At 27.2% G+C, this 20,970-nt stretch overlaps 2 protein-coding genes and 1 long non-coding RNA gene across 4 annotated transcripts; 1 reads left to right on the top strand and 2 right to left on the bottom strand.

Moving 5' to 3' along the window:
- Positions 1-768: 768 nt before the first annotated feature.
- On the bottom strand, positions 769-10,036 carry LOC114120884 (uncharacterized). The gene is made up of 19 exons (XM_027982965.2): positions 9,619-10,036; positions 8,000-8,389; positions 7,693-7,889; positions 7,382-7,611; positions 7,080-7,306; positions 5,967-7,006; positions 5,470-5,670; positions 5,163-5,392; positions 4,765-5,096; positions 4,518-4,692; positions 4,209-4,436; positions 3,133-3,887; positions 2,977-3,076; positions 2,375-2,907; positions 1,968-2,169; positions 1,791-1,906; positions 1,595-1,717; positions 1,173-1,347; positions 769-1,104 (listed from the first exon to the last, which is right to left on the bottom strand). Exons 2-19 carry the CDS (start codon positions 8,360-8,362, stop codon positions 989-991), a joined length of 5,343 nt encoding a protein of 1,780 aa, XP_027838766.2. The 5' UTR covers positions 8,363-8,389; positions 9,619-10,036; the 3' UTR covers positions 769-988.
- LOC126551349 (uncharacterized) lies at positions 9,724-13,663 on the top strand. Its single transcript, XR_007605239.1, has 3 exons — positions 9,724-9,818; positions 11,524-11,612; positions 13,576-13,663. It is a non-coding gene; the product is annotated as an uncharacterized LOC126551349 (long non-coding RNA).
- Positions 10,931-20,943, bottom strand: LOC114120941 (uncharacterized). 2 transcript variants are annotated; one of them, XM_050204430.1, is made up of 11 exons: positions 20,640-20,943; positions 15,552-15,971; positions 15,289-15,467; positions 15,047-15,216; positions 13,988-14,208; positions 13,534-13,722; positions 13,204-13,467; positions 12,566-12,770; positions 12,342-12,497; positions 11,765-12,273; positions 10,931-11,049 (listed from the first exon to the last, which is right to left on the bottom strand). In XM_050204430.1, the coding sequence occupies exons 3-11, from the start codon at positions 15,397-15,399 to the stop codon at positions 10,991-10,993; spliced, it is 1,884 nt and encodes a 627-aa protein (XP_050060387.1). In that variant the 5' UTR covers positions 15,400-15,467; positions 15,552-15,971; positions 20,640-20,943; the 3' UTR covers positions 10,931-10,990. The 2 variants fall into 2 exon arrangements, with proteins under 2 accessions (XP_050060387.1, XP_050060386.1); XM_050204429.1 differs by lacking the exon at positions 20,640-20,943 and having other exon boundaries at positions 15,552-16,357.
- Between the last annotated feature and the right edge of the window lie 27 nt (positions 20,944-20,970).

The raw sequence follows: 20,970 nt of genomic DNA, 5'->3' as shown, positions 1-20,970 counted from the left end.
TTTATCGGCGAAACTTATGTCTAACAAAAAATTTTTATAATTGTCCAACAGGTCTAGAAAATCATTTTTAGCATTTTATTTTATTTTTATACATTTATATGAGCTGGGCCCTTATTGCATGAATGTGTACATTTTATATTTAAATTAATTATATATTTAATTAAAAGAAAATTAATTCATATAAATAAATAGATAATTATTAAAATTAAAATTCATATTAATGTTAGAAATTAAGTGCCTTAATGACTCATTTACTAAATAATTAGTGGCGGAAAGTGAAACGTAAGAAAAGGCAGTGGATCGTGTTAAGTGATACCTTAAAACAAATTAGAAAAAGAATGCAAAAAGTCAATGTTTCCACTCAATCACCCTTTCAACAAACCTAATTCCCACAGTTTTTCTTTGGCTAAAGAAGATAAGTTAAGTATATTAAGTATCAGAGTATATGGTAGACAGGGAATTTTTAGTATGTGACAATCAAATGCAAAATCTTACGGTGGTCTCGCTCTAGCTGATAATAGTGTGGGGATCTCACACTACACAACTATATTTCAATATTAGGTGTGTAAGACCACAATATAACATACTAATATGTATACAAAACTTAATCTTTTGCCAACTTCATAACAAAACCGAGTTTTGAATACATGGCAGCATATACTTGTATGTTTATATTTATGCAGCGGGTTACTAGATTTTTCGGGTAAAAATTCCAACTAACAAACTATAGATATTTATGTCATAATATGACAAAAACAAATACTTAAATTCAAGTTTATTGCAATCCTTCAAATAAAGTTTATTGAAGCAAACAAATATAAAACAAAAAAGTAGGTAACAATCAGACTACATACACAAAGTAAACATATTTTTATGTCATATTTAAACCTTATTATGGTTTATAATAAATCATGTCATTATAATATATTGTATAACGAATGTATATAAATAAAAAAATAATTAATAAGGAACTGTTATCCCATAAAGGTTAAGTATTTGATTCATTTGGTCCTTGGCTGCTAGAGTCTTGATTGGACTGTTGGTGAATAAACACGGGTCTCACATTGTCAGAATTTAATATTCGAGCAAACATTTGTGATCGTCCTGTAACAATTTTTATTATTTTAGTCAAAATTGTACAGAGATAGTTAAGTAATGTAAAAAAAATAAACCTTTAAGATTGTGTTGTGATATTGGTATGACTTTTAGGCCTTGAAACGATTTCAAAGAACTTGCAGGTACAAGTATTTGTTGAGAACCTTGTTGTACCACTGTATAAGTATTGGCAGTAGAACTAACTACTGGTGATGATGTTGATATACCCGTAAGAGTTGATGAAATTTGTGCCTATTAAAATAAATTACATTTAATAATATTTGTATCAAGTTAATGTTTTAATTTTTTCTTATATAATTTCTATCACAATCTCATGGAATATAATGATACTTAAACATTAATAACTTAACGATCAAGTGCCAGAAAAACAAAATTTACCTAACTTTCATTTTTAAAGAAGAAATGTATCCACGAATAAAGGACTACATGAAAAAATAATTTTCATTATTAAACATTACTTTTAAAAATATTAACTTACTTTATTAGTGACTAATAAAGGTTTTCCACCAATTTGCGATTGAACCACGCGTACAGTTTGTGGTTGATTGGTATCGCCGGATTTTAAACGATCATTTATATTTGATATTCGTGTAGGTGTTTTCTATAAGAAAACAACATAAATTTAAGTATATAAAAACACAGCTAAAAGAAATTTAAAATTTTTAATTAATAACCTGTCCAATATTTGGTTGATTTGATGGCATAAGTTTAGGTTGAGCAACAGTCACCACTGTATAGTGTGGTTGACCACTTTTGGAAGTTTGTACTCCAGAAATTCGTAATGGAGTACCTAAATAATAAATGGAAAACAATTAAAATAATATATTAATATACATTTTTAATTATCTAACCTGGAACACCAGATAATTTTCTATTTGCAAGAACTGAATCAACAGGTAATTGTGGTCTTTGATTAGACACAAACTTGCCAACAAGAGGTTTAGTTATTTTTCGTTGTACATTTTGAGTGGCTTGATTTGCTTGCACTAACAAATTAGCCGTTTTTGATGGAGTTTGTTGAATTTTTGTACCACGGAGTGATGTCAATATTGGCTAGATTAAAAGATATTAAAACAATTATTAAACATTCTTTAGGTACCACAAATTTAAAAATAGATTTTATTTTACATTGTTAACGTATATCATACATTTTATTTTGTCCTATATTCACCTATGAATTGTAAGTCTATACATAATGTGTATGTTTTTTTAAGATAAAAATTTAAAATAAAAAATTTTAAGAAAAAATTAAACAAACCTTAAGCGCAATAGATTTCTGATCACTTCCTTGTTGTTTAACCATGACAACCTGAGCCTGTTGTCCTGTCTGCTGCTGTGGCCTCAACATCAGTAACTGTTGTAATTGTTGCTGTGTTATCTGTTGTGCCTCTTGTTGTTGGACATTTCTTGGACCCTGTTTTAAGAATATAACTTGAGGCTGTTCGGTGTCAACTGTTTCTGTTTTATCATCCCCATCAGTCTTTCTAATAATAACTTGCTGTTTATTTTGTTGCAACGTTTGCTGCTGAATCTGTTTATGTTGCAAGATTTTTAGTTGCATATTTTGTTGTTGTTTCTGCAACTTCTGTTGATTCTGTAGTTGAATAAAATGTTGAACAGTTTGTGGTTTTATAGTATCAGTTTGGCCAACAACAGTTGTATTTTGTTCAGAACTAGAAATTGTATGATCAGATCGCTTTTGTTTTAAAACTAATATCTGACGTTGGTGTTCTTTAATTTGAGGTGATTTGGTAATATTAAGATGATGATCATGTTGATAATTCGTAAGTCCTAAAATAATAAGTAATTATGTAGAATATAGTATGTACTATTAAATGATAAATTAAAAGTATAATATACCAGAAGATTGTCCAATAGAAACTGGTTGAGCAATTTGTACATGTTTAGTTTTCTTTCTAGGACCAATTGTTATCAGATCGCCTGATGATATTATTTGTTTCTAAAAATAAATTTCAATTTAAAAATTATGATAAATAAAAAACAAAAATAACATACATTTGAAGATATATTGTTCACAACCATTTTATTGTTATTGATAAATGTTTGGTTATTGCTGTTCATAGTTTGGGAAATGTTGATCATCTGTCCACTATTAGATACAGCTTGACTGCTAACTACTTTTAAATTGCTACCAGCCTTTGACTGACTTAAAATGTTACCAGCAATTGATTGACTACTTATATTATTGGCGATTGAATGACAGGTAAAGCTATTAGCAATTGATTGACTATTATTACTAATAATTGAATGGCTAGTAATATTACCGGAAAATGATTGATTAGGAATATTATTAGAAGAAATAATTGAGCTATTACTAGCTGTAACTGTTGAAATATGGTTTGAAACAGGCATGGAAAATAGTTGGGAAGAGACAGTACTGTTGTTTTGATCAACTAGTGTTGGACATTCTACATTTAGCTCAACTGCATTATCTGTCATTTGCATAGTTTGTATTGGTACTTTTCGATTTTTAGTAACCCTAGGTGTTTTTATTAATTGTTTTGAATGATCTATGCCAGTCATATCTTGAGTAACACGCATATCAGACAATACAGGTGATGTGCTTGAACTTGGCATAGAATCTGAAGTCGAACTTGTAGGTAAATCTAACATTGATAGAGATTCTAAAAGAACGTTTGATGTTAATTTTTTATTTGGTGTACGTTTAGGTTCTGGTGGTTTTTTTGGGGTTTTATTTCTTCGCCAGCATTTCATCTTTACTGCCCCTTGTTGTTCTAAATGCAAACGTTCTGAAACATAATACAGATTAATAGAAATTAAATACTTTAAATGTAACCAAACATATTAAAACTTTGATAAATTCTAGTCGACCATTATTTTTTGTTTTTATTTTCAACAATGTAACTATATGTTATAAAAATAATAAGTACAATAAAAGTAAAATAAATACTTAATTAATACCATTATTTTAATATAATACAAATTCTTAAAAAGTACCAATAAATTGGTTTTTTAATTTCAGCTTTAATCCTCTATACAATTTGTAAAAATACACTAAGAAACAAAACATTAATGACAAAAAAAGATTATAATATACATTGTATACATACCAAATTCTTCCATTTTTCGTCCTCTATGTAAGTAAATCCATATTTTGCGTTTTGGATCATATTTTACACATGGATCATGTTCATAATGCAATCTATCCAAAGCCCCACTGACAGCATTATGTAATTCAGTTAGATTTGCTTCCATCAAGTATTGTGAGTCTTTAAGTAAGGTACAAATGTCACTACGAGTTCCCATACCATTTGGTAATCTAGCTGTTGCGTCACGAACTAAAATCACATAATAATATAATGTATTATTTTATTTTATTTTATTTAACAAGAGCATAATCAATAATAATAATAGCTTACCTAATACCAATATTGATATGAAATGAGGTCTATTTTCAATCAACAAGGAATGACCACGAGCAGCTTTGTGAATATTAGACGAGTTATAAATACCACGCACAGGACCCACAACCGACTCGTAACCATGCATTTGATAAATAAAAGAACGATGTGGTTTTAAAAATCGTTGCTTTTCCTAGTTTTCAATAAAAAATGTTATAGTAATCAAAATATTTCTGTTTTATATTTATTATATATATGAATTTACTTGAGCTTGGAAAATTGCACGTTCTTCGTCATTAGAAGGAGTCACTATCCATGTGTCTAATAATGGTAAAGGTATAGGAATTGTTGAATCAGTTTCAGACATTTCAATTTTTGAAATAATATCTGTTGTAGATGGTATTGGTACATTTTTAATACCAATTACATCATCATTAATACTTTTTAATTTTGAACTAATATTATTCAAGTTATGTAACCAGCACTTGCATAAATCTCCAAGCCGAGTATCTGAATCTCTACCAGCACCAATCCATTGATAAATATCTAAATTAGGCTTATATTCAATATAAGGAACAAAATCTTCGGGCTGCCATTCTAAAGAAAATAAAATATTACGTAATTAGTTATAAAATTTGTACAAACAAATATTACCAAATTTACCAGGGAAATGTCCTGCTAAGAAACCTATAGCTGACTGTAATGATTTAGGCCAAGTTTTTGATGTTAAACTGTGGTACCAATCTGGATTTGTTCTGTTATTAAATGTTGAAATCACCCAATCATTAACTCGTTCATTTAGTGCAGTCATATTCATACGGTAATCCCAGTTAGCACAGATTATATCCCTTATAAGTGCAAAGAAACTAGAAACCATTTTTTTCATTTGAGGTCTAAAAATATATATATAAAAATACATAAAACATTTTATATATAATTTAGATATTATTCAAAATATATTTTAACATACATTTTCAGATCTAATTCCTCATTACACATAGTTTTAATATCTAAAACATGAAAACCCTCTAGCTCTGATAATGATCCAACATAACTAGAATCTGTTATGATTTTACTAGGAGTAGACACAGGTGACAATGATAGCTGTTTAGAACCATAATCACTTGAAGTAAGAGAGCGTAAACAAGAATGTATTATCCTAGGTGGAGATCTAAATAATTCATAAAATATATTAAAGTTTTAATTATAATACATGGTAACATTGTAATAATTAATTAAAAAATAATAACTAGAGCTTAGAAGTCATAGGAGCTAAATATGCAAAATATTAAACATCTTAATATGTGTATGAAAATTAATAAAATACATATTTAAATTTTCTATTTCTAAACTCACTTTTGCATAATTTGGTTTTCTAGCATGGTCTTTTATAAATCAAGAACATATAAAACAAAATGTAACTCTTACAACTTCCAAACCTGTTAACAAAATACAAATAATACTTACTCTGTATTCATGGTTTGCACTGTACTAGTTAACATGTCTTCTGGATGAAACTCTCTTTGAATATATTTAGGTGGACTAAACTTAGATTCTAAAATTTTATCAGGTAGCGGTGGTGGTGATAGTCTTGGTGATGAAGGTGGTGGTGATAAAGGTAGTGATGGAGGTGGTGATGGTGGTGGTGACGGAAGTGGTGGTGAAGGTATTAATGGTGGATTATACTTTTCTTCAACATCACTCATTTGTTCTAATAACATAGCTGCAGCAGCTTGACCTTCTTCTGCTTTACGTATTTCTTCAGCTGTTAAGCTAATAGGTTCTAGTTTGATAGGATTGTTTAAAGTAATTTCTTCTTCCATTTTTAAAAAATCTGTTAAAATAGGAGTACACGGATCTAATTTAATGGCATTCAAATTAGTCTTGATTGATTCTTCTTCAGCCATATTAGATAAAGAAATAGATGGTGACGATGGTGAAAGAAGTGGGGGTGAAACTACATTTTGGAGTATCTCTTCTTTAATGTATAAAGTATTACATGTTTCTGATTGAGTCGTGTCTTCTTGTTTAATTGAAATATTATGTGATTCATCTAACTGCATAGTAGGTTGCTCATCTAGCTGCCTAGTAGGTTGTACATCCAATTGCACTTGAGATTGTGCATCTATCTGCTTATGAGATTGTACATCTAACTGCATTTTAGGTTGTGTATCTAACTGTACTTGAGGTTGTGCATCTAACTGTACTTGAGGTTGTACACTTAACTGCACAGGGGATTGTACATCTAACTGAACAGGACATTTTACATCTAGTGGCACAGGAGTTTGTACATCAAACTGTACAGGTGGTTGCACATCTAACTGTAAAGAAGGTTGTAAATCTAACTTAAGTGGTGCTGGAATTGACTGGTTTTGGTGTTTGACAGGTTTTATACGCTTCGACCGAGATCGATCACTATTTGCTGATTTCTTTTTCTCCACTGTGCCTAATGGCACTATTGGTTTAATATGTTCTTTAATTTGTTCATATTTCATACGTTTATTTTCCTTAAATAAATATATATACATATATTATTATTATTATTATTATTACAACATACATTGTATTAAAATAACATACCTGTTCTATTCTCTTTTTTTTTCTTTTATGAGATATTAACATTTCTTTATACATTTCATCAGAAGGCTCAAATGGATTACTTGTTGGCAAAGCAACTTTAGACAAATCTATTCTATCAGGAAAAGTTGCCAAGGTGGAAGTAACAATTTCTAGCTCAGGTGAAAGAGAACTTTGTAAAACACTTAAATTACGTCGCTGCTTTTTACCCAAACGAACAGGTGGTCCTTCTAAATGTTTAAAAAATTTAAATAATTAAAATAATAATTATAAACTATTAATCAAAAAGTATGAAAGCTTTTAACCTTGATAGTTGCTATCTGAACTATCTTCAGAGACATCCCCTACTAGTTGTTTAATATCAGAAACCTCTTGGAAATATCTTCTTTTAACTTGCTGATGCATAGCAAAACTATTACTACCTCCATTTTTTGTCATAGATTTAGTAGGAGAACCATTTAAATCATCAATAACCTTTTTACGGCCAGAAAGTAATTTTTTTAACATATTGTAATTATAAATACGTTGACTTTTTCTAAAATATTGATAAAAACAGGGATAAAAACTCATTATTAAAATTAAGTCAAGTAAAAAAATTTGTTTTAATAATGCTTACCTATATTCTCTCTTGAGAGATCGTCGTAAAAGTGATTTCATTTTGACGATATCTGGTCGAAAATGGCCATTTTTCAATTTATCATGGAAATCATCTATTGGATTAACACCAAACCGAAAACTTTGTCCACCAAAAAGCATTCTTAAAGTAATTTCCTTTTCCATTAGATCATTTTCAGGAAATGTAGGGAGAAAATTCTATAGAACAAAATTACATTATTTGTTTATAAATAATTATGTACCTAACTAAGCTAAAAAAAATTTACAATTATTATGTATTTGATAAAAAAGTTGTACATATTATTTACCTTCAAATGTTGCTTTTGTACATCACTAAGGCACACCCAAGAGTTAACAGAAAATAATTGTTTAAAAACACCTTCATCTTCACACATTCCAGCAGGTAAACTAAGCTCAGTTTTGTTGGCTATCACAGTTTCTGTTTTCAGTGATATAGTCTCATCTTCATCAGCAGTGCTAGTGCTTTCAGAATCTGAACCTGACTGACTACTACCACTACTACTTGTACCTGATGTACTAGTACTCGATGTAGATGACTCCGAATCATCATCACTATCATCTTGTTCAATTTCAGGAGATGACAATTCATCTTCATCTGAATTTGATGTGGACTCTTGGGGCCAATGTTGATAATCATTATAACTCGACATGATGATGATTTTAAACCAAAAGTGTTACTAAAACAAAAATAATTATAAAATAAAATACAGATACCTAGGTACAATCAAAATTAAAAAATTGAGAAATTTTATTTTAATGTCCAAGTTATAATACTTAAGTAGTTAAAATGGTTAATTTAGGCTTGGTTCCAAAAAAGTAGTTTTACTTTTAAGTTTATACAGAATTTTAGTATGAAAATCGACTAATTTTTAAATTTCTAACTATGAAATAAAATAAAGTACACCTACATTTTGTAGATATAGAAAAGGAGCAGTTAGGTATAATTTTAAACAATTAAAATTGTATATCTAACAACTTATAAACATAGTACTTATATCAAATTTAATTTTTTATAAAAATGATTAAGTATAACTAGTAAATGTAAGAAATTAAGAGTAAATTTCAAGGTCATCAGTTTTAACAATAATGACTATGGATACTAAATTCTTGAAGTATTAATAAATTATCTAATATTTTAAATACGGCAAATAGATTTAGTAATAAAATATAATGAGTTAATTATATACATTTATTATTTATTTAAAAATAAATTATAGCTACTTGCATAGCTAAATAAGTATTTAACAAACATATAAATTATTTATATCTACATTTAAAGTTTTCAAATATATACTTTTTATCACATTTTGTTTAAATCGGTCAAATCGTTTTTTGTTTTTTTCATTTGCTCTAGAAATATCCAATTTTTCACATTAGATAATTATAAGTAATATAGTAATTTAAAGAAAAATTAAATCATATTGGATTTTAGACATCTTATTATGTACCTATGTACCATAACAAAAAACAAATAATATTTTTATTAAACAAAAGTAGTGTTTGTTTATTTATTATTAAAAACCATCACTTCAAAACATTGTTGTATGCCTAGATACCAAATAAAATCATAAACAATTGGGTCGGATTGGGTATTTTATTATCACAGGTACCTGTTGTATTAATCCGCTTAAATAAAAACCGAGTGTAGGTGCATTTTTATTCTTTTAAATGAGCTTAGATGATCTAATTCTAATCAATTTAACTAATTTAAGTAAATCTAAACAAATTTGTGTCTGATAAAACTGTCATCGGGCAAATGGTTCTGCAAAAATGTTCCGAATCACAGTAGTATATCCGATGCGGATATGGACACGATCGCAGTGAAGTCAACACATCAAGTAAATGCATGATGTGGTAAGCAACTTATTGTGTAGGTAAACACACAGGGTCTTAATGTTATGCTCACCGGTCTGATAAGCCTGCAGTCCGAGTAGGTGAACGAAAATTGGACTGTAGTCCACGATTTGATTCAACTCTGTTGGCGGTCTGCAGACAGGCAAGCAGTGGAAATCGCGAAGTTACTGGGCGAAGACGGGCTACAACCGGTTCCGCTCACAGTTCTTGTTCCCGAACGTTAGATAGAGACAAACGACGAACGGTCAGTAGGTAGGTTCGACGGATTGAAGCGGTTGTCGTGCCGTGTACACACATTTCAGACATAACGTTACTATTGTTCGTGTCGTCCCAGCCGACATAATAATAATAATATTAGTAAATAAATCGGAATGGGTAGGTTAGGTGTAGTTGTTGCATTGGATTCCCTCTCGGCGCCGAACGTCACGAGAGGAGCCTGAGCTGCTGTTGTAGTGCTAAGTATAATTGTTTACAATAATACAAATGTACAAACTATCGTCGTCGCGACACTGATAACGTCGCCCGCCAAACAGCTTGGAAGAACAAACCCGTTTTTCGCTTACGCCATGACCCGACCCACGAACGTTTGTGTTATATTATTTCATAATTATTAATTACCTATGTTTCGTCCGAAGCAAAATGTTTTTTTCGACGATTTCATAAAAAACTATCTCTCCGTTCTATTCTGTGGTTCTAACCCTCTTATAAAAAATCTATCAATCTTGTCCATCCCAACAATCCCACAAGACGGCTAAAACGAAAATTATTTCGTAATCTGCTTAATGGCCATTAAACTAACTTGATTTGAAAAAAAAAACAAAATTCAAACTAGGTAGTGTAACTGATAGATGGCTTGTTCTTCCCTCAGAAGTCTGAAAAGTCTCACATTGGTTTATTATTCTGTATGTGAATGGATTGTAAATACCATATAAAAATAAAATGTTCGTCCACGTCCAGACAAAATATAAACTCCGCTAAAAACAAAGGTACTTTAAGGTAAATACTATATGTACCTATGTTAATTCCTTTAAAAGATTAAAGAATAAAAAAAGAGTATTTTTTTTTTTATTTAGAAACTTGGTGAAAACCATTAGTTTCGACAATTACAATAACATCAAATTATATAATAAGCTACTTAAGTAGAAAACATTTTTTTTTAAAAGATCATTTAAATTATTTTATTCATATTTTCTATTTTATTAGATTGGTACACTTTTATTTAATTATTAATAAATAATACCGAATAAAAAATATATATTATATAAAATAGTTGTCATAATAATAAATAAAAAAACGATAACAAATATCAAATCAGCTAATGCATAATTATAAAAAAAAAAAAAACAAAAAATAACAACATAATATTATGGAAAAACAATTTCACATTATTACTGTATTTTGTAATTTACATTGATTTCTTGAACTTAAAATAATAATTTGTTAGGTACATATTTTCCAAAACACCAAACACAACTTTGATTTTCTGTAATATAATATAAAACTAAATTATTATTACTAATAAATTATATTTTAGGATAATAACATTATGTTACTATGTTTTACTATACAAATGTATTTTTTTTTTTTTTTTTATTAATTATTAGTTTTTATTTTATTATTTACTAAAAATAAACCAAATAGCTCATTCCTAAGGAAATCAGCCTTATACATACAAATATGCATATACAATATACATAATACATGTAATTAAATATGATATAATATATTCATTCACCATATAATTTGTGGCCATTGTGGATAGTTAAGTGAAAAATATAACTCAATAGATACTATTTTTCTGGATGAAGTAATAAGCAAAAAAAAAAAAAATTAAGAATACAAGAGCACGACTTACAGGAATAAATTAGACCTTTATTGAAAATTGTTGTTATACTATGATGCATCATTAGTCAAAGATAATTTAATACATAGTAACATGAAGTTATTTTTTTTTCAGGTAAAAAACAAGGGGTATCAAAATTTAGAAGAAACCTATATTTATAGATTGAAAATATTAAAAAAATGTCAAAAAGTATTTGATTTATGGTAGGTATGGTATTTTTAAATATATATATTTTAGTTGTTTTAATTTTTTATACGATCTTGGTGAATTACAATTTTCAAAGATTTTATTACAATAGCATATAAATACAATACATTTTTCCAAAAATTAAATAAACAATAGATTAAATGCTCACCTGCATTAATATTAGCCATTGTGAAACACATTGAACACACTAAACTTGGCATACCGAGTGGTCCTAAAGTAACTGGGCATCTGAGTTCTTTGTGTTCATGTTCACAAATAAACATTCTAAAATCAGTAAATGATAACAAAATTCGTTCACACGTTTTGCAAAAGTATGTATGTTTAGCATCAATAAAAGAATCAATCAAATTAGCAGCATCCGCATTGACTTTAACATATTCTATAGGTAGTTTATTCATATAAAATGATAGCATTGTTCGACAATAATATTTGTCTTCATTATTAAATTTTTTTTTCTTATTAGAAAAATAACTAATCATATGACGCATATGAAGTAACATTTGTAACTCTTGTAAAATAAGTTCATCATGTTCATTTTTCTTAATTTTGAAGGCTAGATTCCAATAAGTAAGCTTAAGATGTTGGATGGATAATTTGTCTAATGATTTCCTATCTAACTGGCATACTTTATCTGATTTATCATGCATTCTATTAATCCTAAAAAAACAAAATAAATAATACTAACAAGTAAATATTGTAATAATTCTATATTTTCGGCTTATTACCTTAAAGTCTCAATACAATCAATAACATGATCATAATCATAATCATTTACTGATAAAATGTTTTTTTCAAGTTCCACTAAATTTTCAGGAATTGTACAAAATAGTAATTTATTTTTAACATGGCCATCATTCTTACTATACTTGGCTATGTTGCATCTAAAATATGGGGTAACTTATTATTAAATACAATTTAATGTTTCTATAATAAAATTGTTTAAACTTACTGAAATGCAAGAGCACAAATACACCCATTTTTTGAAAAAACTACTGATGTACAAGTATAGTTTTGTACTTGTTCACTAAAATTGTTATCTACTATTTTTAAAGAATAATTTACTTCTGATTTTATAGTAGAAAAATACATACAAATAAATTTACCAACATCCGTTACTAGTATTAACAAATTTTTTTCTAATACAATTGTAAAACCTAAACATATAAACATGATTATATTAAGTATAGTTGTGCAAGTATTCCACATTAAAAAAAATTCTAGTCGAGTTCAAATACTTAACTCAATTACATTTATTTTTGTAATGTAACTGACTGATTTATTGGATCATAAATATAAAAATCTATAAACATCTTAAGTCTCTATGTTTCTAATGAAAATTCAATTAAATGAAAATTGAAACACTGCAAATTTTTTATGTGTGTAAGTAATTTTTTAAATACTTCATCTAGTTTATGGATAATTTTCAATACTTGAAAATTAATGAGACATAAACTCTAACAGTTTTGAGTAGATAACTTTTATACTGGCCTCAATAAATTTATGTTAATTCAACACAGTTTCAATAAAATAATACTTGCACAACTCAAAATCAGTAGATTTAAATTAATAAAAAATAAATAAAATTACCAGTTATAATTGCAGTCTTAGGAATCATTTCTTTTTTTATCGATAAAATTTGTTTTTTAGTCAGTGAATACAACATCACCAGTACAAATGACATTTTTGTAAAAAATATGAGACATTGGTCATTTGAAATACTTTCTACTCGAATGTTTTTCACACAGGCGAAGTCTTCATCCGGCCACAAAATAAATGTATTATTTATATTAGGATAGTTCAATATTTCATGAACAAAAACTTGACCATTTGTCAAAGAAACTACTAACCAAGCTAGAAAAAAAAATTCTGAATAAAGAATATCAAAAATATTATTTTCATATATCTACTTGTACATACATAATTCATTTGATATCCGAAACCATTTAATATGTTTTATAGAAACACTGTGAAATTCAAACTCAGTCAAAAAAACAGATTTTTCTGACGAAGTTGACCAAAATGTCAACATACTATTTAAATGACAACATATTGTTCCATAAACTTCTACTTCATTTTCATGTTTCAAAGTGTGAGTAAAAACAAAATCTGAAATTTAAATAAATCTTAAAGTAAAAAATAATTTAAATAAATAGAATAAAAAAAAAAAATACTGATTTGATTATGTTGCAATAGTTCAAATATAAAGTGTGGCAATAACACAAAAAAAAAAAAAAAGTACGATAAAATATAATATATATGTTTTATAATTTAAATCATAAAATTAATAAATGTCATATTTTCATTAGGTATTAGATAATACATTATTTTAATTAGTATTTATATTAAATTTGCAGTTGTATTGAAATCTTACTTTTAATTTGTAAAGACTTTTCTTTTTCACGGCAATAATAAAGAATTCGATTTTCAGTTTTAAGACTATTAAGATTCTTTTTGTCAATTAAGAAACAAGGTTTCTTAGATACCATTAAAAACCATTTGTGTGGTATGTCACTTAATTTTTCTATCCATTTATTATTATTTTTTTCTAAAAACACTATATTGCTGTTGTTTCCCATGTAAATAACATGCCAACTGAAATAAAATAATACAATTAATAGATGTTGACATCTTTAATAATGTTTCTACTCATTAATTTAATTATTTTAACTATATCATAAAATATAATATTAAATAAATACTTGTATATTTAATACTTAATATGTTTTATACAACAAATCAATTTTAATCTAATATTTATATAACTTAGAACAAAAATGTTAATCCTCTTAACATAAATAATGACTTTTTAATAGATATTTTTTCTGATTACAAATACTACTTATTTTTTTAAATAATATTATCTTAACTTAATATGGATTATAAAAAAATAATAACTATGCATTGTTTGCAGCTTTACATTTTTTGTATCATGTAGGATACATTTCATTAATTTCTTAAAACAAAAATTTTATTTTTATAATATTTTCTAAACTAATTAAAAATCATAAATGCACTAAAAAATGTACATACATTTAGAAATAAGTAAAAAAATAAATAAGAACATAAGTTCTTCGATGCAGGAGTTACATTTTTATGTGAAAATAAGTTCCATAAAACAAAATGAATAATCTATTGAACATTAAAATACCAGGTTTATGGAATAATCTGATAATATTAGGTATTAATGTAAATTTGTTCAGTAAAAAAGGCCACTAAATTGAATGATACCAGAAAATATTAATACCTAGTAATAATCGGAATACTCCTTTGTCTAGAGTTTTCAATAAGTTATTTAATTTAACAAACTACCGAAATGAAAAACAATTATAAAATAATTCTAACTATCTTTATTTACTGATTTGCCTAAATACAACTTTGATAACACATCAAACAATTGGAAACGAACCAACCCATATAGGTACCTACTTACTTCTTACTATTGGGATATACTGCTAAATTGTGTTCTTGACACACTACTGGTCTTTGGTAACGTATTTCTTTGAAATTTTTATCTTCAAATGGTTTTTCCTTTGAGAATGGGATTGACGTCCTAAATACCTTGAGGTCTGCAGACGGTCTGAACAGGTCAGACTGGATATCCTATAACAAAAGTCTTAAGCCCGACGAGTCGATATCGAAATTATACTAAATACAAATCGGTGATATACGTACAACGATCAGCAGACCTTCTTCGTCCGTCGAGAAGACGAACGAATTGTCAACGGATACGCACGAAATGAATTTGCTCGTGTACTCAAACTCCTGGGCCAGATTGATGGTCATCTTCCTTTCCAAAAAAAAAATGGGATATTTGTCTGCTATATTTGAATTTTGAATTTTTGATACTACCACTACGGAATGCAATACTTTATTTTGTTTTATTTGAAATTGCTATCTAATATTTGAAAATATTATCAATCTTATCATTGGTTTACCGGCTCGGAAGCGTTGCCAGTTCGCATTTTATTTTGTTTTGGTCTATACTCGGCGGCGTTGCCTACTCCATCAATGTTATTCGTTGCATTCAGGTGATTACTATTATTTACGGTAAAACGGTGACATGAATTCATGATCCGCGGATTAGCTGCTTGCTAAGTTACGAGCCACATATTTTTAAAGTAATATTACTCTATGGTTACGAATCAGCACTTAGCAGTCTGCACTGTCTGCCCATTAGAGATTCGGACTTCCTATTTCCGTAATACCCATTGACTTCTAAGTCTCGATAATCACTGAACGTAGGCCCAAGTTGAGTTTTAAAATTGATGGGGGGAGCCAGGGGAGCTTTTAATTATTTTAAGCAAATTCTTAGGAGTCTATCTGGTTTGTTATGCACACATCTTTGATTAAATTGTCTAAAATAATTCAACATAATATCTCTAAACATTACCTAATTTATTACAATAAATTATTGTTATATAACGAATTAACAACACTAATAATGCTATTTTAATAAATATTATTTAACGTCTCCGTCTAGTTGCCACCTTGCTGAATTGTTACAAAATACCTTATTATTACTATTGAGTATTATATTATATTTACAGAATCTCAATACTAAATTTATATTTTGTAGGCAAACTACATCATAAATTAGGAGTACACATCATTTACTAATCCCAATGAACTCGTATAATAATAAAATAATAACTTAGAAAATTATAAAACGTACTATAAAACCGAAAAATTATATTAAAAACTTTATAAATACATTAAAATATCAAAAATATTAGAATAAAATGCAATTAAGCATAATTCTGAATCATAATTTAAAGATAAAGTAAATAAGTAAAAAACCAGATAAAAAAATATATTAATAAAAAATAAATTTATAAAATGTGTGTAAAATGTTTTACATGAGACATAACCATAGGCGTGCGTAGAGGGGATGCCGGGTATGCCATGGCATCCCCTGCGGGTCTGCGGAGCCAGCTTGTTTTTTTACTTTTTAGTTAGGAGTTAATAAACGTTTTTATAAACAGAAATCAGTTTAAAAATTTTAACAGTTCAGGCTACAAATTTTATTTACTTAGAAGATTTATTAGATGATTTGTATAACGGTCTTGAAAATTGATTTAGTCAGGAAACATTAAATTTAATTAGTGCAATTGGTAGTTTAATAGAACTAAAAACTGAAGAATTTGACATAGAATTACTTTCACGGAAATTTGTACTTAATAGTGACGAATTAGAAGGTGAATTAAGGCTTCTACATTCTTAGCCCTATTTTGTAGCAGAACCATCAAACAAAACAATTTATCAGAGGTTAGAAAAATTATCAACTAGTAAAAATTTTGTTAATGTAAATAAAACGTTGAAACTTTTTACTACCATTCCTGTCACAAGTTGCTCTTGTAAAAGAGCTTTTTCCAAACTAAGTTTGGTAAAAACAAAATTAAGAACGCATGTTGCAAGAAAAATTGGATGCAATAATGTTGATGTTTGTAGAACAAGAACTAGTATCACCGATAAATTATGACGATGTAAATATGTAATTGATAAGTTTAAACATTTGCATCCTTTTGACAGAAGATTAGAATTACAATAATATATTAACTAAATTAAATTTATATTAATATATTAGTAATAAAATTCAAAGTTTAAATTATATTTTTACTAATATTGACTATAATGTATATTATATAATATATAATATATATATATATATATATTTACTATTATTATTTTACTATTATACTATTATTCTGAGAACTTTGTAGTTATGTAACATCATGTTATGTTATGTTTTTCATCGTATTTTATAGAAAAAAAAACTAAAAAGAATTTTAAAATATTTATTAATAGGTAGCTCAAAAAGTTAAAAGAGTAAACATTTCAAAAAAATTTTAATTCGTGTAAAAAATGTTAACATAAACATTTAGTAAAAATTCTAAGTATACACGGTTATTCGTTTTTGATTCACAATAACAAACTATAGTCATTAGAAGATAAATAGTTAACAGAGTGAATTTTTGATTCAAAAAAAGATTTTGTTTCGAGAAAATCAATCTTGTCAAGAACTATTTTTGCGTAAAAATTCACGTATTTCTCGATTTTTTTTCACGTACATTTTAAAATCATTACATTTATCGTTATGCTCAAAATCTAAAATAAAAATACAATAGGAATAAGATTGAAAATGGATGATATATTTTTAACAAAGGAAAATTATTTCGACTTTTTTATACAAAGTAAATGATAACAAATATTGTCAAGGTCAAGGAAATGTTTCTTAGGTTCAATCACGTTGTATTTGATGTATATAAAATTAGATATATTGTGAATTCAATTGAACATAATATGAACAATACTACAATAATATAACAATAATAACATCAAGTATCATTTGAAGCACAATATAATGAGTTGGATGGTCTATGGTGGCGTATACAATGTACCTACAATGTTGAATGACATTGAAACGTCTGAAAGGTATTGCAGTATGTTAGTATTAATATTAATTTTATTTATTAAATACATTATTAATAGCAATCTTAAGGAAACAATTTAACAATACACGTATATATTATTATAAATTTCAAAAAGTTGTATTTGTGGTGCAAACAAATAACGATTAATTCATATCAAGAAATCCGTTAAAAGTTAAAACTACATAATAAGTCCAATAATTTTTTCCTCTCCTTATAAACAGAGGTTATTTGGAAGTATTCGAAAGTCTAAAATTTGTAAAAAATTTTAAGTAAGTAAATGACTAAATGTCTAAATTAAAAAATAGCTTTGCTAAACTAAAAATTGAATTTGATAAAATATCTGGAAATAGGTAACTAATATTAATTAGGTGAGTATCAGAAAGCTTAGGGATATTAAAAAGTCAATCAGAGTTAGTTAAAAAAAAGAATTTTTTATAGTGTAATTAAGTTAAAATATCCTAAAAATCCAGAAATAGCTGAGGTAGGTAGGTACTTATCAATTATAATATGTTTAATGTTTATTATAATATATACCGTCTGATAAAGAACATTGTATATTTGTATGTTATTAAGTTTATAATTTCAATTAAAGTACAATTTTTTTGTATAATTGTATTTAGGTACCTAGTATGTATGAATTTTTGATATTAAATTAATACTTTCATTACAAATTTCTGAAATCAAATGCTTAAGTAGGTACTATAGGTACTCGTCTCGTACCTCCACTTAAGAAATCAAAATATTTTACCACTGCTTTGTGTACCTAATTACGATATAAAATTACTTGTTAATAATTAAAATTAGTTGAGGTTTACTAGTTTCGATGAAAAATGTTTTGAAGTATCAAACTCAAGAAAAAGTTGATTAAGAAACTTAAATAGTTGTTCTATATAGTTTTAGATGGAAAATTCTTTAGGGAAACCCTTGGAGTCAACACTAGGTCATTGACATACTTAGGAATTTAGGATTAAAGGATCTTAGTGAAGGCTGTGAGACAATAGATTATAAAAATATAAAAAAATCATACTTTAGTAGTTCTTAATATTTATTATAATTCAAAGTCTAGCTGATAATCTTTAAATCAATCAGCCCACAGCAGTATTTACAATATAAATATGATAATGTCAATGTAATATAATGTAAATTTTACATTGAATGAACTTGCAGTGAAAGTTAATATCACTAAAAAATATAAATTCTATTAAATAATTTTGTTATTTGTGTAAAATTTATATAAGAAATTACTTAGTTGGCTAAAATATTATTAAATATTTTTTATAACTTGAAAACTATGTAAGAATGTAATAAAATAAGTAGGTGACAGGTGTAACAAACAAGGGTGTATTAAGTTATTATGTTGGCCTTTGGACAATGGGTGGATCATTATATTGCGGAACTCTAAATAAATAAATAAAATATTACATTTTTATTATTTTGATTAAAAAATAATTATTTCATTTTTAGTTTTGTAGAAACCCGATAGGTAATACTTCGCTAAATAATAATAACAGTTAGTAGTTACCTAATCTCTCCTAATAACATGAGTAGGTATTTTGTAAAGTGTAAACATTCACTTGTTATTGTACTGTAGATTATAATACGTTTAATGTTTAAGCATAATATTATAATTATAATGGATAAACGCTTTTAAAATAAAATTCATCGTTGATCGTCATGTATTACACTATGACTTTTGACATATAATGTAATTCTCGACTGGCCGACCCATATGCGTAGGTGTATTTAGAAATGCATTTGATAATATTGTACTGCAGACGACGATATTGTAGACAGCACAAAAATCTATAGATTCTATGATTAGAATAAGTAGAGCACCGTTCATTTATTTGAACGCATAGAAGCATATTACACAAAATATATATACTACCTACGTCAAGTAGTCAGTACAATAAATCAATACAATACGTAAAGCACAAAAATACCTATGATTTATTTTTTTTTTTGGCGAAATTTAAATTCAAAATAAAAAAATTAAGTTCTATATTATTATAAATTATTTAATATGTTACTAATACATGCATATTTTAATTAAATTCATTTTTTAGTTAAATAGTTACTAAACTGGCCACCCAGTCACGCTTAAATCCGACCTTGATACAACTATACAAGTGATGGTTAAAATAAATAAATCAACATGAAATATGAAGTATGCTTTAGAAATAAATACCTACAAAAAAATGAAGTTTTAAAAATTATTTTGTAAACCCTCTTGACAGAGAATCACTGAAGTTATATTTTTGTATGTCCTGACACGCCAAAACACCACATCTTTACAGAAGTCTAAATGTATATTTATATTATTATCATTATTAATTTAACAAGTCTAAAATAATAGTCATTACCTAGTTAATATTCGGGTTTTATTATGATTACGGATAATAAATTATTAATTAATAATAATGATGAATTTAAGATTTTTTTACAAAAGTCATTACTCATTAGCTCTCAAAACTAGATGGCGCAATTCGGCAGACAATTGTTGATCGCATTTTAAAGTTGAAAATATTAATCAAGTACTAGAACACTTTAGACTTTTTATAGGTGTAATAATAATATATAGATATCAGATACCTGGTACCACGGCTGGGGATAATAATATAATATAATTTATCGTTTAAATCCGATACTCTAAAACCGCAGCTCTGCCGGTGCAGTATAATAATAATAAACTAATAAAAAAATTAGAAAAAATTAACAACGAAATAATATTATAATAATATCGTTTTATACAGCCCCGCGGTCTTAGTCCACGGTGCATATTTACATAAAATTAATAATATTATTATATCCTCGGACGACGATAAGAACGCGGCGCGCAGTGACGTCAACTACAACAACTCTCTGTATATATATATATATATATATAAACCTAAATACGTGGTGGTCTGTACACAAACAGAGG

This window comes from Aphis gossypii, chromosome 3, assembly GCF_020184175.1.
Source record: "Aphis gossypii isolate Hap1 chromosome 3, ASM2018417v2, whole genome shotgun sequence".
NCBI classification, from domain to species: Eukaryota; Metazoa; Arthropoda; class Insecta; order Hemiptera; family Aphididae; genus Aphis; species Aphis gossypii.
The sequence above is the reverse complement of the archived record's forward strand: the minus strand, read 5'-3'. Positions and strand labels throughout refer to the sequence as shown.